The sequence below is a fragment of the Schistocerca americana genome, chromosome 10 (assembly GCF_021461395.2).
Source record: "Schistocerca americana isolate TAMUIC-IGC-003095 chromosome 10, iqSchAmer2.1, whole genome shotgun sequence".
Lineage (NCBI taxonomy): Eukaryota > Metazoa > Arthropoda > Insecta > Orthoptera > Acrididae > Schistocerca > Schistocerca americana.
In genome coordinates this window covers 50,321,110-50,341,667 of record NC_060128.1, presented here as the reverse complement: position 1 = coordinate 50,341,667, position 20,558 = coordinate 50,321,110, and the positions used below count along the sequence as shown (strand labels likewise).

The 20,558-nt window shown below is 47.2% G+C and overlaps 1 protein-coding gene across 1 annotated transcript in view; it reads left to right on the top strand.

Annotated features, from left to right (window-relative positions):
• LOC124552657 (tyrosine-protein kinase Fer-like) overlaps positions 1–20,558 on the top strand; it is a 627,186-nt gene that overhangs the window by 447,615 nt on the left and 159,013 nt on the right. Inside the window, exon 4 of the mRNA XM_047126982.1 lies at positions 2,367–2,676. Within this exon, the coding sequence (XP_046982938.1) occupies positions 2,367–2,676 (310 nt within the window). The remainder of the gene's footprint in view (positions 1–2,366; positions 2,677–20,558) is intronic.

The window sequence follows — 20,558 nt, the reverse complement described above, 5'->3', positions numbered from 1 at the left end:
TCAAATGTTTACAATTGCTACTCCGCAGCAGAAATCATTTTGTGTTCTCTAGTTTGCGAAATGCAATTCCGTGCTTTCAGTGCAAAGATGTTTCAGGTTGAGGCACCAAACTTATCCTCTGTATCGGTGGAACATTCGCAGACGGTATCGACAGTTTCTAGACACATGATGTGTATGTAATGGAAAGAGTCGTGGCTGCCCTCGTGTTCCTGGTGGAATTCAAACAGTTTTCCAACGTAGTCCTTCAAAATGGACTCGTCGTGCCAGTCGGGAGTTACGACAGCCTACAATAACAATTCGGCGTGTTTTGAGACGTCGGTTGGTTGTGAAGTTGTCACAAGCTCTGCGTCCTGATGACAAACGCAAACTTGAGGCATTTTGCGACGAGATTGTTGATGCCATTGACAATGATAACGCTTTCGTACAGTTTTTAGTGATGAAGCGGCTTTCCGTGTCAGTGATCAGGTAAACAAACACAATGTTCGAACTTGGGGCCTACAGAACCCACATGCAGCCACTGAACGTGTAGGAGATTCGCCCAAAGTCAATGTGCTTTGTGCGATATCCCGGTCATCTGTTTACAGCCCATTCTTTTTTGATGGACACACGGGTAACGGTCAGCAGTATCTCGCTATGTTACAAAACTGGTTGTTTCCCAGGCTGCACGAAGACAACTTCATTTTTCAAAAAGACGGGACACCCCCTCACTGGAGTCGCTAAGTGCGTGAATATCTGAATGAAACTCTACCGAACCGTCGGATTGGTCGTCAAGGAGCTGGCGACTTAGCATGTCTCAGCTGGGCTCTACGATCACCTCTTTTGACACCCTCAGACTTCTTCCTGTGGTGTTTCGTTAAAGACAACGTTTATGCACCACCACCCCCACAGAACCTGGTAGAGTTGAAGAACCGGCTCCGTACTGACATAACATCAGTGACGAAGGACATGCTTGCCCGAGTATGGGAGGAATTTGAGTATCGATGTGATATTGTTCGTGTCGCTGATAGAGGGCATTTTGAAAATCTGTAATCTGAACTTGAGAGGTTCGTAAATATGTGTGTAAAGCTTCATGTTTGTATGTATTAAAGTTAAATAAATACATGCATTCGAAATATGTATATTCTTTTTGAAACACGTAAAGCCGGCGGCTCACGACGGTGCATCCGAACGTTGAGCGTTGAGCGTGCCGAGTTTCTGACGTCATAGCGTGGAACAGCACTTTCGGCAGACTTTCCGAACGTGCAGAGCAATATCTGGCGTGTCAGATATTCTGAGCGTGCGTCTGAGCGTTGACCAATGAGATGGCACAACGCCACCTACGTCACACGCTCGCCGTCTCCCTTCAGTGCCGAGTTGTGAGCCGCCATATTGGCATTCATTTCAAGCCTATATGTATATATGCCGTTTCTGAGCACCAGCAAATTGAGAATCACTGGAAAACCCGTTGTTAGTTGTGTGATTCGTTCCAATAAAATAATGAGAAACATCATATTCGTGGCAAAAGAATTATTGTAACTTGCGTATTATGAGAGTAGGCTATTTGAAGGCAGTGACACATTGAAGATCCAACCAAAACGCATTGTTCTTGGTACAATTTGTTATAATTAAATTTCAGTTAGTAACATAATTGTCTACGATTAACGTCTTTAGCACAGGGTAATATATTAAATGATTAGGAACAAGGAGCGAGGTTTGTGTGTAGCGTAATGAGTGGATTCTCTGTCCCCTAATAGGGGCGGTGGTTCGCGTCTTAGCACTTCCAAAATTTTTTTCCTAACATTCGCGTTTTTATTAGGTTGTGATACTTTATTATTAGTTTAATATAAGTGTATGTTATTTTTGTTTGATGTTATGTAAATATAAGTTGACCTTCTTTTGAGGGGTGTCCGATTGGCTTAATCTACAGGACAGCTTGCGCTACTTGTATAAAGATATTTTGCTCCTTTTTCTTTTACGCTTCGTAATTCACATGTTGCAAAGATTCTGCTACTGGGTAGGAACAGTGATCAAGTAAGACTGACCTTGTGGTTATACTAAAATGTGGGAATGATGAAACAATGTTTACCTTATGTGGAGAAGTATTCCAAATTGTATACCGCACTGTTTGTAATGCATCTTTTATAAGCCTGTGTGCTCGACAGCACGGGCGTCTGCTGACGGTTTAAGGCTTGGTAGCTGTTTTTTGGTGCCGGCCGGGGTGGCCGAGCGGTTCTAGGCGCTACAGTTTGGACCCGCGCGACCGCTACGGTCGCAGTTCGGAATCGTGCCTCGGGCACGGATGTGTGTTATGTCCTTAGGTTTAAGTTGTAGGGGAGTGATGATGTCAGCAGTGCTGAGGGCCACTTTGTTTCTGGTGTTGCCGGCAGCGGGCCGCGGCGGGCGCAAGCTGGACGAGGTGCGGGACAAGTTCCAGAAGGCGTGCCGGCGGCTGCACGCCACGCACAACGAGTACGTGCTGCTGCTGGCGGCGGCGGCCGAGGCGGAGCGCGCGCTGCGGCACCTGCTGCTGCCGGCCGCCGGGCGCCGCGCGCGCGCCGCCCACCTCGCGCTGCTGCCGGCCTGGCGACACGCGCTGCGCGCCGCCGCCCCCGCGCCCGCCCCCGCGCTCCAGGCCGCGCTCGACGCGCTCGACGACGCCGGCCGCGAGTACGACGAGTTCGCCGCCGACCCCGCCAGGTAAGGCGGCACGGCCGGCAGCTTGCGCTCACACGGCGCTCACTACGCCGACTGTCCGACCGACCGACTGTCCGACCGACCGACCGACCGTCCGACCGTCCGACCGACCGACCGACTGTCCGACCGTTTGACCGGGGCCGACCGACTGTCCGGCCGACCGACCAACCGACCGACTGTCCGACCGACCGACTGTCCGACCGACCGACCGACTGTATGATCGATCGACTGTCCGACCGACTGACAGTCTGACCGACCGACAGTCCGACTGTCCGACCGACCGACAGACAGAGAGACAGACCAACCGACCTACGATTTCAGCAAATTTGTGTGCATCCTACCCATTCAGTTTTCACTCGGGATTTCTGCGCCGCCCTGTTCCAATCGGTGGATGCAAGCTGAACATTGAGGTTATGTTCGACGAGATGTCGTTTAGTCTTACATGAAAGACTGCAGTTTTGTCTCGGTTGTGTTAGAGGTAACAGCACAAAAGAGAACCAAAGAGAAACAATCACTCTCTGAACTTACAAGGGAAGCTCCCCATCGCACCCCCCTCGGATTTAGTTACAAGTTGGCACAGTGGATAGGCCTTGAAAAACTGAAGACAGATCAATCGAGAAAACAGGAAGAAGTTGTGTGGAACTATGAAAAAAATAAACAGAATACACAAACTGAGTAGTCCATGCGCAAGATAGGCAACATCGAGGATAGTGTGAGCTCAGGAGCGCTGTGGTCCTGCGGTTAGTGTGAGCAGCTGTGGAACGAGAGGTCCTTGGTTCGAGTCTTCCCTCGAATGAAGAGTTTAATTTTTTGTTTTCAGACAATTATCAAAGTTCAGGCACTCACACATAATCAACTTCGCTCTCCAAAATTCCAGGACATGTTCAGATTTGCTTGGACATATCAGGATTTGATGGTCTACACAGGGAAAAATTTGAAAACGTTAAAAACATATGTTTTGACAGAGCACAGTGAAAACTGTGCGACTGTGAAACTGTTGCATTAATTTCTTGCAGTTTATGTGACAAACTTTTATGTTTTCGTCACTTTTTTGGGATGATTATCACATCCACAAGAAAACCTAAATCGGGCAAGGGAGAAGAATCTTTTTACCCATTCGCCAAGTGTACAAGTTAGGTGGGTCGACAACATATTCTGTCATGTGACGGACATGCCGTCACCAGTGTCGTATAGAATACATCAGACGTGTTTTTCTGTGGAGGAATCGGTTGACCTATGGCCTTACGATCAAATGTTTTCGGTTCCCATTGGAGAGGCACGTCCTTTCGTCTACTAACAGCACGGTTTTGCGGTGCGGACGCAAAACAGACATTAAACTTATTACAGTGAACAGAGACGTCAATAAACGAACGGACAGATCACAACTTTGCGAAAATAAAGAAAGTACACTTTTCACTCGAGGGAAGACTTGCCTCTCGTTCCGCAACTGCTCACGCTAACCACGGGACCACGGCGGTCTTGATCTCACGCTATCCTTGATGTTGCATATGTTGCGCATGGACTACTCAGTTTGTGTATTTTGCTTATTTTTTTCATAGTTCCACACAACTTCCTCTTTTCTCGATTGATCTGTGTCCAGTTTTTCAAAGCCTATCCACTGTCCCAACTTATAACTAAATCTGAGGGGGGTGCGATGGGGAGGTTCCCTTGTTAGCTGGTGCTTTAAATAAAAGCATAGTTTCTAGAGGGGATCATATAACTCTCCTGGAAAATGGGTTTCTGAGACTGATCCTCTGTGATACTGACGAGGTGGACATCGAGTCAATAATCAAATCACCGAAGACTAATGTTTCTCACTGATATGACAGTGTACCTGACAGAATACTAAAGTACTGTATACTTAGCCGTGTTTCTAAGTTTTCCTTTAGGAATGGTCAGTTTCCTGAACGAATTAATTACTCAGTAGTAGAGCCGCTTTATGAAAAGGGAGAAATGTAAACAATTTTAGACCTATTTCAGTGCCATCAGTGTTTCCTTCTTCTTGGGAATGTGTATGTAAGGATAACTAATCATTTCATTTCACATACTTTCTATAAAATCTACAGTTTGCTTTTAGAAGTGGTTTAACAACTGAAAATGGTGTATTCTTTTTTCTCTGTGAGGTATTGCATGGATTAAACATAAGGCATTTGATTGTGTTGCATCACAAAATATTGCTCCACAAGTTATACCATGGCTTCACCTCTTACTTTAAAAACAGACACCTAAAGGTAGTTCAGCACAGCGTCGCGAAAGGCCACGATGTGGGGTCTGAGTGGGGCGCGCTTAAACGGGAGGGTGCCACAGGGATCGGTGCTGGGGCCACGCGTGTTTCCTATTTATGTACAAATGATATACCTTCTAGTATTACAGGTGACTCTATTTCTGTTTGCTGGCTAACACTATCTCCGTAGTAAAGGATGTTGTGTGCAACTTTGATAATGTTTCAAACATTGCAGCTCTCAGTATATACAGGGTGTCACAAAAAGGTACGGCCAAACTTTCAGGAAACATTCCTCATACACAAAGGAAGAAAATATGTTATGTGGACATGTGTCCGGAAACGCTTACTTTCCATGTTAGAGCTCATTTTATTACTTCTCTTCAAATCACATTAATCATTGAATGGAAACACACAGCAACAGAACGTACCACCATGACTTCAAAAACTTTGTTACAGGAAATGTTCAAAATGTCCTCCGTTAGCGAGGATACGTGCATCCACCCTCCGTCACACGGAATCACTGATGTGCTGATGCAGCCCTGGAGAATAGCGTATTGTATCACAGCCGTCCACAATACGAGCACGAAGAGTCTCTACATTTGGTACCGTAGTTGCGTAGACGAGAGCTTTCAAATGCCCCCATAAATGAAAGTCAAGAGAGTTGAGGTCAGGAGAGCGTGGAGGCCACGGAATTGGTCCGCCTCTACCAATCCATCGGTCACCGAATCTGTTGTTGAGAAGCGTACGAACACTTCGACTGAAATGTGCAGGAGCTCCATCGTGCACGAACCGCATGTTGTGTCGTATTTGTAAAGGCACATGTTCTAGCAGCACAGGTAGAGTATCCCGTATGAAATCATGATAACGTGCTGCATTGAGGGTAGGTGGAAGAACATGGGGCCCAATCGAGACATCACCAACAATACCTGCCCAAACGTTCACAGAATATCTGTGTTGATGACGTGATTGCACAATTGCGTGCGGATTCTCGCTAGCCCACACATGTTGAGTGTGAAAATTTACAGTTTGATCACGTTGGAATGAAGCCTCATCCGTAAAGAGAACATTTGCACTGAAATGAGGATTGACACATTGTTGGATGAATAGTGCCTGCACACGCTGTACACGGTACGGAAACAACTGGTTCTCCCGTAGCACTCTCCATACAGTGACGTGGTCAACGTTACCTTGTACAGCAGCAACTTCTCTGACGCTGACATTAGGGTTATCGTCAACTGCACGAAGAATTGCCTCGTCCATTGCAGGTGTCCTCGTCGTTCTAGGTCTTTCCCCAGTCGCGAGTCATAGGCGGGAATGTTCCGTGCTCCCTAAATCGCCGATCAATTGCTTCGAACGTCTTCCTGTCGGGACACCTTCGTTCTGGAAATCTGTCTCGATACAAACGTACCGCGCCACGGCTATTGCCCCGTGCTAATCCGTACATCAAATGGGCATCTGCCAACTCCGCATTTGTAAACATTGCACTGACTGAAAAACCACGTTCGTCATGAACACTAACCTGTTGATGCTACGTACTGATGTGCTTGATGCTAGTACTGTAGAGCAATGAGTCACATGTCAACACAAGCACCGAAGTCAACATTACCTTCCTTCAGTTGGGCCAACTGGCGGTGAATCGAGGAAGTACAGTACATACTGACGAAACTAAAATGAGCTCCAACATGGAAAGTAAGCGTTTCCGGACACATATCCATGTAACATCTTTTCTTTATTAGTGTGTGAGGAATGTTTCCTGAAAGTTTGGCCGTACCTTTTTGTAACACCCTGTATATTCTTTAATGTCGTGCTCTGCAGAAAATAAACTAAATCACAGTTAGACTCGGGTTTTACGGTTCGTAACGCACACTGCAAGAAAACCTGATATAAGCATGTGATTAGTGAGACTGAACAGTTCAAATTCCAAGGCGTTCAGGTAGACAGTAAACTGTTGTCGGAAGCCCATATTCACGATTTTGTTGAAAGCCTTAATGCTGCCATTTTCGCCATTGGAACAGTATCTAAACTGAGTCATAGTTCCGCACGAAAAGTAGTGTACTTCGCTTATTTTCATTCTCTTACAACATATGCTTTTACCTTTTTAGGTAGCTCGTCCCAATCTCAAATGGTATTTTTGGACCAGAAACGAGCATTTTGAGCAGTAAGTGGTGTAACTTCGCGATCCTCTTGTCTGGTTATTCTGACATTGGCCTCTCAGCATATACACTCCTGGAAATTGAAATAAGAACACCGTGAATTCATTGTCCCAGGAAGGGGAAACTTTATTGACACATTCCTGGGGTCAGATACATCACATGATCACACTGCCAGAACCACAGGCACATAGACACAGGCAACAGAGCATGCACAATGTCGGCACTAGTACAGTGTATATCCACCTTTCGCAGCAATGCAGGCTGCTATTCTCCCATGGAGACGATCGTAGAGATGCTCGATGTAGTCCTGTGGAACGGCTTGCCATGCCATTTCCACCTGGCGCCTCAGTTGGACCAGCGTTCGTGCTGGACGTGCAGACCGCGTGAGACGACGCTTCATCCAGCCCAAACATGCTCAATGGAGGACAGATCCGGAGATCTTGCTGGCCAGGGTAGTTGACTTACACCTTCTAGAGCACGTTGGGTGGCACGGGATACATGCGGACGTGCATTGTCCTGTTGGAACAGCAAGTTCCCTTGCCGGTCTAGGAATGGTAGAACGATGGGTTCGATGACGGTTTGGATGTACCGTGCACTATTCAGTGTCCCCTTGACGATCAACAGTGGTGTACGGCCAGTGTAGGAGATCGCTCCCCACACCATGATGCCGGGTGTTGGCCCTGTGTGCCTCGGTCGTATGCAGTCCTGATTGTGGTTCTCACCTGCACGGCGCCAAACACGCATACGACCATCATTGGCACCAAGGCAGAAGCGACTCTCATCGCTGAAGACGACACGTCTCCATTCGTCCCTCCATTCACGCCTGTCGAGACACCACTGGAGGCGGGCTGCACGATGTTGGGGCGTGAGCGGAAGACAGCCTAACGGTGTGCGGGACCGTAGCTCAGCTTCATGGAGACGGTTGCGAATGGTCCTCGCCGATACCCCAGGAGCAACAGTGTCCCTAATTTGCTGGGAAGTGGCGGTGCGGTCCCCTACGGCACTGCGTAGGATCCTACGGTCTTGGCGTGCATCCGTGCGTCGCTGCGGTCCGGTCCCAGGTCGACGGGCACGGGCACCTTCCGCCGACCACTGGCGACAACATCGATGTACTGTGGAGACCTCACGCCCCACGTGTTGAGCAATTCGGCGGTACGTCCACCCGGCCTCCCGGATGCCCACTATACGCCCTCGCTCAAAGTCCGTCAACTGCACATACGGTTCCCGTCCACGCTGTCGCGGCATGCTACCAGTGTTAAAGACTGCGATGGAACTCCGTATGCCACGGCAAACTGGCTGACACTGACGGCGGCGGTGCGCAAATGCTGCGCAGCTAGCGCCATTCGACGCCTACACCGCGGTTCCTGGTGTGTCCGCTGTGCCGTGCGTGTGATCATTGCTTGTACAGCCCTCTCGCAGTGTCCGGAGCAAGTATGGTGGGTCTGACACACCGGTGTCAATGTGTTCTTTTTTCCATTTCCAGGAGTGTATATTGTTTAATGTCGCTTCTTGTAGTCAGTATCAGACTATCACCAAGAATTAGCAGCTCTCATTCATTTCACACTAGGGAGAAACCCAGTCTGTCTTTGTATCGCATCTGCTTGACTCTTATGCAGAAAGGCGTGCAGCGTTCTGCTGCATCCATTTTCAGTGAGCTACCACAAGAATTAAAAAGCTAAACCGTAACCCGCGCGCTTTCGAATCAAATCTGAAGGGATTGCTCATCGATCACTCTTTCTATTCTGTCGAAGAGTTCCTTTTAAAATTAAGGTAATTTCTCTGTTACAGAGTTGATTGCGTTTATGTAAACGTATAGCTCGTAGCCTCATAAACACTTTATTTTATCTATTCTTACGGTACTGTAGTTATTTCATATACTGAGATGTTCCGCGACCATGGAGAGTTGCTTCTTAATTTCGTCCTACGGAACTAGACGTATAAAATAAAACAAATATACAAAGCTTTCGACTAATTCAGAGAAAGAGATTCACCCACTCTCTGCTACCTAAGGAGCTGGGAATCGATGATTTTCGCAGTATGTAAGGACGGGTGAGACATGCTTTTCGGAGCTGCACGACCACCGCCGATATTTCCACAGGAGCACACCCTGCCATTCTCAAGGCACAACTGCAAGGAGGAAGCAGTGTGCAAGGGAATTTAATACCTCGGTTCACAGAGGAGAAACATGGAAGATACTACACACAGAACAAGTAACCGCAGAGTCAACACCCAACCAAAGATAACCAACATCAGAAATATTGGTAGTGACTATTAATCAAAAGGTGAGGTAGCACTAATTCTGTCTCTGTGTTTTTTGATGAGAGACAGAGCCGGATTCCAAGCAGCATTTAAACAAAATCCACCATCTCTGTTTATAAGGTTGCTTGATAGTTTGATTTCAACAGCTTCCTTAATAACACTATCCCAATAGCTGGACGTGCAAGCGCGAATCTCCGTGTTGTTGGATTCCATAGGATGACCGGTGTCAAGGCAGTGTACTGCAATAGCGGATTTTCTCGGCTGTTGTAAGCGTGTGTGACGGTCCTGATTGCCTGACCAATATATGACATGCCACAACTGCAAGAAATACGATAGACACCAGCCTTACGCAAACCAAGATCATCTTTTACGGGCGCCAACAGGGCCTTAATCTTAAAAGGTGATCAAAAACACATTTCACATCATATTTCCACAAAATACGGCCAATCCTGTTGGAAATGCTTCCTGCGTAATGCCATCGTCACTCACCCGTTGCACAGAAGGCTGATAGCGCAACGCACGTTTGGCCTGCCTCTCACTGTAACCATTCTGACGAAAGGTGACTTCGAGATGTGACAGCTCAGCTGCCAAACTTTCAGGGTCTGAGATAACGTGGGCCCTGTGAACCAAGGTGCGAAGTACTCCTTCACGCTGAGCTGGATGGTGACAACTATCAGCTCGCAGATACAAGTCGGTGTGGGTGGGCTTCCTATAAACAGAATGTCCCAACGTACCATCAGTCTTCCTTCTGACCAGCACATTAAGGAAGGGAAGGCATCCATTCTTTTCCACCTCCAGAGTGAACTGAATATTCGGGTGGATTGAATTCAGCTGCTCCAAAAACCAATTTTAAATTCTCACTACCGTGAGACCAATCAACAAAAGTATCGTCTACATATCTGAAAAACACGCAGGTTTGAAGGTCGCTGACTCCAATGCACGTTCCTCAAAGTCCTCCATAAACAAATTGGCTACAGTAGGTGACAACGGGCTTCCCATATCGGCGGTGGTCGACGACGTCACCCGGCAGCGAACCCGTAAGTTATTTGATCATCAAACCATTCTTAACGATAAAGAATACAATCACAAGAGAGCCTGTAAGCTGCGAAGCGAGACTCTTAGCTGTCTAGTCACTGTCTGGAGTTACGGAGACCTCACAATTATTACCTAAAACGACTCCACTTTGCACATGATTTATACGCGGATGCGCCAAAGATACTGGAATAGGCATGCGTATTCAAATCCAGAGATAAGAAAACAGGTAGAATACGGCGCTGCGGTCGGCAACGCCTGTGTAAGACAACAGGTGTCTGGCGCAGTTGTTAGGTCGGTTACTGCTGCTACCATGGCAGGTTATCCAGATTTAATAGAATGAGATTTTCACTCTGCAGCGGAGTGTGCGCTGATATGAAACTTCCTGGCAGATTAAAACTGTGTGCCGGACCGAGACTCGAACTCGGGACCTTTGCCTTTCGCGGGCAAGTGCTCTACCAACTCAGCTACCCAAGCACGACTCACGCCCCGTCCTCACAGCTTTACTTCAGCCAGTACCTCGTCTCCTACCTTCCAAACTTTGCAGAAGCTCTCCTGCGAGCCTTGGTCAGTTGGTAGAGCACTTGCCCGCGAAAGGCAAAGGTCCCGAGTTCGAGTCTCGGTCCGGCACACAGTTTTAATCTGCCAGGAAGTTTCAAGATTTAATAGAGTTTTTGAACGTGGTGTTACAGTGGGCGCACGAGCGATGGCACACACCATTTCCGAAGTAGTGATGAAGTGGTGATTTTCTCGTACGACCATTTCACGAGTGTACCGTGAATATCAGGAATCCGATAAAACATCAGATCTCCGACATCGCTGCGGCGGGAAGAAGTTCCTGCAAGGGTGGGACCAACGACGACTGCAGAGAATCGATCAACGTGACAGAAGTCCGACCTTTCCCCAAACTGTTGCAGATTTCAGTGCTGGACCATCAACAAGTGTGAGCGTGCGAACCACTCAACGAAACATCACTGATCTGGTCTTTCAGAGCCTCGATGACTGCACGACACAAAGCTTTACGCCTCGCCTGGGCCCGTCAGCACCGACATTGGACGGGACGAGTCTCGTTTCAAGTTGTATCGAGTGGATGGACGTGTCCAGGTATGGAGACAATCTCATGAATAAAGCAGGGTACTGTTCAAGCTGGCGGAGGCTCTGTAATGGTGTGGGTCGTGTGCAGTTGGAGTGATGTGGGACCCCTGATACGTCTAGATACGACTCTGACGGGTGACACGTACGTAAACATCCCGTCTGATCACCTGCATCAGTTCATGTGCATTGCAACAGACTTGAGCAACTCCAGCAGGACAATGTGACGCGCCACACGTCCAGAATTGCTACAGAGTGGCTCCAGGAACACTACTCTAACACCTCTTCTGGCCCCCAAACTCACCAGACATGAACATTATTGAGCATATCTGGGATGCCTTGCAAAGTGCTGTTTAGAAGAGATCTCCACCCCCTCTTAGCCTTACGGATTTATGGACAGTCGTGCAGGGTTAGTGGTGTGAGTTCCCTCCAGCGCTACTTCAGACATTAGTCGAGTCCATGCCACGTCGTGTTGCGGCACTTCTCCGCACTCGCGGGGGACATACACGATATTAGGCAGGTATAGCAGTTTCTTCGGCTTTTCAGTGTAATTGCCTGGGTAAATACATCACGATAAAGCAAAATAAAGAAAACTAAAGATGTCCGTGTAAAATTTATTGTATTACTTACGTATGTAGCATAAAAAATGTACCCCGTTCGTTAAACAAACTTATTTCAAATCGGAAGAAGGAAGATTGCAAACGACGGTGGAACACGTCATATAATACACATAGCAACAAATACATAAGAAATGAAGCATTTAGGAACCGTTACAACTGTAAAATAGTACCATACTTTTCTTGTCTTAGCAGAAGGCCGGAATTTTTAACGTCTCCAACAATAAAGTGTACCATAAATGTCCATAGATTGGAATTATTTCAGTATTGAGGTTTTATTTCCGATACGTATCAAAAATGTAATCTAAGATCTAATCTGTCTGTATTTCGTGTTTTAGATTTAATTTACGATAAGTATCGAATCTCATTTTGTTCGTTGCACTGGTTCGGCGTTAATATCCCATGTCAGCTGTGCTAGTTCCTCGTTGGTCCTCCACTCGGTGAATTTTTGTTTTTTATTTATTTACAGAGGGTGGCTAAAGCTGTCACCGAACACGCGGGACTAGCGCGCCCGCTGTTTGCCTGTGGGTGCGCGACTCACGGCCACACCCAAACTTCCATATGTCGTCAACCGTGCGTCTCCGATCTGTACTCGTGCATCAGTTACGTACACACTTCAAAAAAAGTTTTACATCGCCCCGGTTCCCGGAACTCCTGGAGATAGACGTTGGCGGTGGGTATTATATCACTGACACAGTCCCTTTGTTCAGAGATGTCACTAAACGCGCTCAAACATGTAAACAATCGTGCACGAGCAGCGCCTATTACACGGAGGGGTCCGACAGTCGATCAGTTCCAGTCATTCCACCAGGAAGGAGGTACACGGCTCGTGTTGTCTGTAGTTCAACCGTACGTAGACGGCCAATACTGCGGTTCAATCACGTCCGCATTGTTGCTTTATGCCAGGAAGGCCTCTCAATAAGGGAAATGCCCATGCGTCTCGGAGTGAACGTTCTTCCGACATGGAGGAGATACAGAGAGACAGGAACTGTCGATGACATGCCTCGCTCAGGCCGCACAAGGGCTACTACTGCAGAGGATGACCGCTAGCTATGGATTATGCTTCAGAGGGACCTTGACAGCAATGCCACCATGTTGATTAATGCTTTTCGTGCAGCCACAGGACGTCGTGTTACGACTCAAACTGTGCGCACGATGCGTAACTTCAGTCCCGACGTCCATGGCGAGGTCCATCTTTGCAACCACGACACCATGCAGCGCGGTACAGATGGCCCCCAACAACATGCCGAATGGACCGCTCAGGATTGGCATCACGTTCTCTTTACCGATGAGTGTCGCATATGCCTTCAACCAGACAATCGTCGGAGACGTGTTTGGAGGTAACTCGGTCAGGCTGATCGCCTTAGACACACTGTCCAGCGAGTGCTGCTTTGGGGTGTCATTATGTGGGGCCGACGTACGCCGCTGGTGTTCACGAATGGCGCCTTAACAGCTGTACGGGGAACGAATGCCATCCTCCGACCGATGGTGCAACCATATTGGCAGCATATTGGCGAGGCATGCGTCTTCATGGACGACAGTTCGCTCCCCCATCTTGCATATCTTGTGAATGATTTCCTTCAGAATAACGGATCGCTGGACTAGTGGCCAGCATGTTCTCCAGACATGAACCCTATCGCACATGCAGGGGACAGACTGAATAGGGCTGTTTATGAACGTAACCTACCAACCACTCTGAGGATTCTACGCCGAATCGCCGTTGAGGAATAGGACAATCTGGACCGACAGTGCCTTGATGAACTTGTGGACAGTATGCCACGACGAATACAGCCGTGCATCAATCCAAGAGGACGTGCTACTGGGTATTAGAGGTACCGGTGTGTACAGCAATGTGGACCACCACCTCCGAAGGTCTCGCTGTATGGTGGTAGAACATGCAGTGCGTTGTTTTCATGAGCAATGAAAAGGGCGGAAATGATATTTTTGTTGATCTCTATTCCATTCTGTGTACTACAGGTTCTGGAACTCTCGGAACCGATGTGATGCAAAACTTTTTTTTTGATGTGTGTATATTTCCGTACAGGTGACACAATTTACTTGCAAGTTCCTCGGCCGGTGTCTGCGGATAAATACCGTACGTACAAGGAAGAACAGGTGCTGGCTGACGCAGCAACACCACCGTAGGCACGCCCTCAAGAATTTCCAAAAATTACTGACGTCGAGCCGCACCGATCTCCGCCCCTGCTGCCCCTCCAGATTCTGGAACACCGTGCTCCACCTTATATTCTGCATTCGCTTACCTTCCTCCTCGAGGGTCCTTCACCGGCTCTCCTCGCTCACACTGAATATCTCCGAATCCGCATCCTCGACTGCAGGAATCGTCTTGTGTCCCCCCTCCTCTCCAGTCCCTGGCTGCTGCCGCGCCTCTGTATCCACGCCCCACCAATCCTAGACCTGCACCGCCCTGGTTTGATGCGGACCACCCTCGAAACCAGCTCCTGTGCCGTCCTCTTCATCCCAGACTAGCAGTTGCAAGCTCAATCCCAAATTGCGTGCTGGATGTATTCTAACGTCTTCCTCTACAGTACTCACTCTCCACACCTCCCTCTAGTACCTTGCAAGTCATTCCCTGACGTCTCAGCACATGTCCCATCATCCTATCCCTTCTCCTTGTCACTGTTTTCCACAAATTTCTTTCCTCTCCGATTCTGTGCAGAACCTCCTCATTTCTTACCTTATCAGTCCACCAAATTTTGAACGTACTTCTGTAGCACCGTATCTCAAATGCTTCGATTCTCCTTTGTTCTAGTTTCCCCATTGTCCACGATTCGTTACCACACAATGCTGTTCTCCAAACTACAGTCTCAGAAATTTCTTCCTCAAATTGAGGCCTATGTTTGATACTACATTCCTGGAAATTGAAATAAGAACACCGTGAATTCATTGTCCCAGGAAGGGGAAACTTTATTGACACATTCCTGGGGTCAGATACATCACATGATCACACTGACAGAACCACAGGCACATAGACACAGGCAACACAGCATGCACAATGTCGGCACTAGTACAGTGTATATCCACCTTTCGCAGCAATGCAGGCTGCTATTCTCCCATGGAGACGATCGTAGAGATGCTCGATGTAGTCCTGTGGAACGGCTTGCCATGCCATTTCCACCTGGCGCCTCAGTTGGACCAGCGTTCGTGCTGGACGTGCAGACCGCGTGAGACGACGCTTCATCCAGTCCCAAACATGCTCAATGGGGGACAGATCCGGAGATCTTGCTGGCCAGGGTAGTTGACTTACACCTTCTAGAGCACGTTGGGTGGCACGGGATACATGCGGACGTGCATTGTCCTGTTGGAACAGCAAGTTCCCTTGCCGGTCTAGGAATGGTAGAACGATGGGTTCGATGACGGTTTGGATGTACCGTGCACTATTCAGTGTCCCCTCGACGATCACCAGTGGTGTACGTTCAGTGTAGGAGATCGCTCCCCACACCATGATGCCGGGTGTTGGCCCTGTGTGCCTCGGTCGTATGCAGTCCTGATTGTGGCGCTCACCTGCACGGCGCCAAACACGCATACGACCATCATTGGCACCAAGGCAGAAGCGACTCTCATCGCTGAAGACGACACGTCCCCATTCGTCCCTCCATTCACGCCTGTCGCGACACCACTGGAGGCGGGCTGCACGATGTTGGGGCGTGAGCGGAAGACGGCCTAACGGTGTGCGGGACCGTAGCCCAGCTTCATGGAGACGGTTGCGAATGGTCCTCGCCGATACCCCAGGAGCAACAGTGTCCCTAATTTGCTGGGAAGTGGCGGTGCGGTCCCCTACGGCACTGCGTAGAATCCTACGGTCTTGGCGTGCATCCGTGCGTCGCTGTGGTCCGGTCCCAGGTCGACGGGCACGTGCACCTTCCGCCGACCACTGGCGACAACATCGATGTACTGTGGAGGCCTCACGCCCCACGTGTAGAGCAATTCGGCGGTACGTCCACCCGGCCTCCCGCATGCCCACTATACGCCCTCGCTCAAAGTCCGTCAACTGCACATACGGTTCACGTCCACGCTGTCGCGGCATGCTACCAGTGTTAAAGACTGCGATGGAGCTCCGTATGCCACGGCAAACTGGCTGACACTGACGGCGGCGGTGCACAAATGCTGCGCAGCTAGCGCCATTCGACGGCCAACACCGCGGTTCCTGGTGTGTCCGCTGTGCCGTGCGTGTGATCATTGCTTGTACAGCCCTCTCGCAGTGTCCGGAGCAAGTATGGTGGGTCTGACACACCGGTGTCAATGTGTTCTTTTTCCATTTCCAGGAGTGTAGTAGACTTCTATTCCTTGCCAGGAATGGCCTTTTTGCCAGTGCTAGTCTGCTTCTTAGATCCTCTTTGCGCTGTCTGTCATGGCTTACTACGCTGGCCTAGCTAGCAGCATTCCTTAACACCAATTTGGTGATACGTTTCTCACTATTATCACTTCTGCTACTTATCATTACTTTCCTCTTTCTTCGATTTCCCCACCATGTTATAGTTTTGGGTGGAGATTTTAATTTGCCGGATATAGACTGGGAGACTCAAACGTTTATAACGGGTGGCAGGAACAAAGAATCGAGTCAAATTTTTTTTAAGTGCTCATCTGAAAACTACCTTGAGCAGTTAAAGAGAGAACCGTCTCGTGGTGATAACATATAAGACCTTCTGGTGACAAACAGCCCCAAACTATTAGAAACAGTTAACGCAGAACAGGGAATCGGCGATCATAAAGCGGTCACTGCATCGATGATTTCAGCCGTAAATAGAAATATTAAAAAAGGTACGAAGATTTTCCTGTTTAGCAAAAGTGACAATGAGCAGATTTGAGAGTACTTGACCGCTCAACAAAAAAGTTTTGTCTCAAGTACAGATAGTGTTGAGGATCAGTGGACAAAGTTCAAAACCATCGTACAATATGCGTTAGATGGGTATGTGCCAAGCAAGATCGTAAGAGATGGAAAAGAGCCACCATGGTACAACAACCGAGTTAGGAAACTGCTGCGGAAGCAAAGGCAGCTTCACAGCAAGCATAAACATAGCCAGAGCCTTGCAGACAAACAAAAATTACGCGAAGCGAAATGTAGTGAGAGGAGGGCTATGCGAGAGACGTTCAATGAATTCGAAAGTAAAGTTCTATGTACTGACTTGGCAAAAAATCCTAAGAAATTTTGGTCTTATATCAAAGCGGTAGGGGGATCAAAATAAAATGTCCAGACAATCTGTGATCAAAACGGTACTGAAACAGAGGATGACAGACTAAAGGCCGAAATACTAAATGTCTTTTCCCAAAGCTGTTTCACAGAGGAAGACTGCACCCTAGTTCCTTCTCTAGATTGTCGCACAGATGACAAAGTGGTAGATATCGAAATAGACGACAGAGGGATAGAAAAACAAGTAAAATCGCTCAAAAGAGGAAAGGCCGCAGGACCTGATGGGATACCAGTTCGATTTTACACAGACTACGCGAAGGAACTTGCCCCTCTTTTTGCAGCGGTATACCGTAGGTCTCTAGAAGAGCGTAGCGTTCCAAAGGATTGAAAAAGGGCACAGATCATCCCCGTTTTCAAGAAGGGACGTCGAACAGATGTGCAGAACTATAGACCTATATCTCTAACGTCGATCAGTTGCAGAATTTTGGAACACGTATTATGTTCGAGTATAATGACTTCTGGAGACTAGAAATCTACTCTGTAGGAATCAGCATGGGTTTCGAAAAAGACGGTCGTGTGAAACCCAGATCGCGCTATTCGTCCACGAGACTCAGAGGGCCATAGACACGGGTTCACAGGTAGATGGCGTCTTTCTTGACTTCCGCTAGGCGTTCGATACAGTTCCCCACACTCGTTTAGTGAACAAAATAAGACCATATGGACTATCAGACCAATTGTGTGATTGCATTGAAGAGTTCCTAGATAACAGAACGCAGTATGTCATTATCAATGGAGAGAAGTCTTCCGAAGTAAGAGTGATTTCAGGTGTGCCACAGGGGAGTGTGGTTGGACCGTTGCTATTCACAATATACTTAAATGACCTTGTGGATGACATCGGAAGTTCACTAAGGCTTTTTGCAGATGCTGCTGTGGTATATCGAGAGGTTGTAACAATGGAAAATTGTACTGAAATGTAGGAGGATCTGCAGCGAATTGACGAACGGTGCAGGGAATGGCAATTGTATCTCAATGTAGACAAGTGTAATGTGGTGCGAATACATAGAAAGAAAGATCCTTTATCATTTAGTTACAATATAGCAGGTCAGCAACAGGAAGCAGTTAATTCCATAAATTATCTGGGAGTACGCATTAGGAGTGATTTAAAATGGAATGATCATATAAAGTTGATCGTGGGTAAAGCAGATGCCAGACTGAGATTCATTGGAAGAATCCTAAGGAAATGCAATCCGAAAACAAAGGAAGTAGGTTACAGTACACTTGTTCGCCCACTGCTTGAATATTGCTCACCAGTGTGGGATCCGTACCAGATGGGGTTGATAGAAGAGATAGAGAAGATCCAACGGAGAGCAGCGCGTTTCGTTACAGGATCATTTGGTAATCGCGAAAGCGTTACGGAGATGACAGATAAACTCCAGTGGAAGACTGTGCAGGAGAGACGCTCAGTAGCTCGGTACTGGCTTTTGTCGAAGTTTCGAGAACATACCTTCACCGAGGAGTCAAGCAGTATATTGCTCCCTCCTACGTATATCTCGTGAAGATACCATGAGGATAAAATCAGAGAGATTAGAGCCCACACAGAGGCATACCGACAATTTTTCTTTCCACGAACAATACGAGACTGGAATAGAAGGTGCTCAAAGTACCCTCCGCCACACACCGTCAGGTGGCTGGCGGAATATGGATGTAGATGTAGATGTAGACGTAGACGTATCGTTCCAGGCTGACGTGCCGGCGCTTGATGTTACGCCGTGACAGGAATCGCCCGTTTATTAGAAACAACAAGTGGGCAAACTCTTTTTTTTTTCTATCGGATATTTCAGGTGTAAATTATAACTTCAAGAAATTAATCCGTTCAAGTGAGAAGAATGGCGTATCTTATGCTTGAAGTTACTGTAGTGGTTTTTTTTGAGGGGGGGGGGGGGTTGTTGTAGGTGGACATTAGATGTCTGCAAATTATTATTGCCGCTTTTATGCCAAGTGTGTGGCGATTCTGTTACATGAAGTGATTTGCAAATATCGTGTTGGGTGTTTCCAGTTTTCAGTGTTTTACGTGTTCGTAGTATTTTATTCTGAACTTTGTTGATCTTTGCTTCAGGCATTAATGAAAGTTTTTCTCGCAGACACGCCCCACAAAATGATGAAATGAAAAAAAGAGTTTATAGTTTACCACATTTTTGGTGTTGATGCAGTAAAATCTCAGCATCGTACTTGACGTTTTAATCTATTGCTTCTTTACTGGTTAATGATATCCGCAACACAGTTTGCAGATGGTATCTGTCCCTGCAGAATTGTATCATCGTGCGACACATACTTCACGAGATCGGACTTTGTAAACTTTGAGACGTGTGAAAAATTAGCTTTTGCTTAAAATGGAGCACAAATTACCCAGACTATTATATTCGTCTGCTGGTTCGTAATGAGATGACTCAACATATTCCAACAAACTTTAGGAAAAATTTTAAACTCTTCCTACATACTTATTGTCACCATATTTAACCTGTAAATTTATCTACAAAGTGATCAAACGTTTGAAGTTGTTTTATCAATGGGAGTTGGATTCTTTAAAGTATCGGCGATTTACTGGTATAATACCAGACGACATTACGACGCGAAACATTCGTCATCGTATGATAAATTTGAGGGCCAGTCTCCTGAAAACAAAGTATTGCACCCTTGAGGGCAGTAGTTTCTTTTTAACGAAATGTGCTCACAGTTCGACTCATTACTTAAAGCGAGTTGCGTCGTTGCAGAAATTACTGCAAGAAAATGCCTCAAAGCGTTGTGATGAATATTTAGGCCCTGAAAAGAGAGCGCAGTTTCGAAATTAAGCTTATCGCTTTAGTTAGCCCGCCGTAGTGACAAATTAGCCACCAGTCCTGAGAACACTTTAAAATGGTAAGACACAGAGATTGAGTTTTGTTATCTGGCAACCGGCGAGAGCGGTACTTGCGTAGTTTGCAACATTCGTGACAGAAATCGATGAAGACTCGGTTGTTACAGGAGAATTTTGTGTCCTAGCCCCTCTTTAAGGTACCACAGTGAAATTAACAAAGGATGTTATTGCAACTACAAGCAGGCTCGGCTTGGAAGTTACAAATCTGCAAGAGTAACAACAAATTGAGCCCCTCCATTTGCAGTAAAGCGAGAAGAATTAGTTAAATTACTCCAGACAGAAGTAACTAAGGCGGGAAACAGCTACGTGGATAAAGTATCACTGCCAAATGTTACAATGAAAGTTCTGTTACATCTTTAAATTTAGACATTATCCTGAAAGTTGTAATTAAAGTAGTGACTTTCATTCGTGCTCATTGTTAAATCCTGCCTAGTCGTCAAATGAG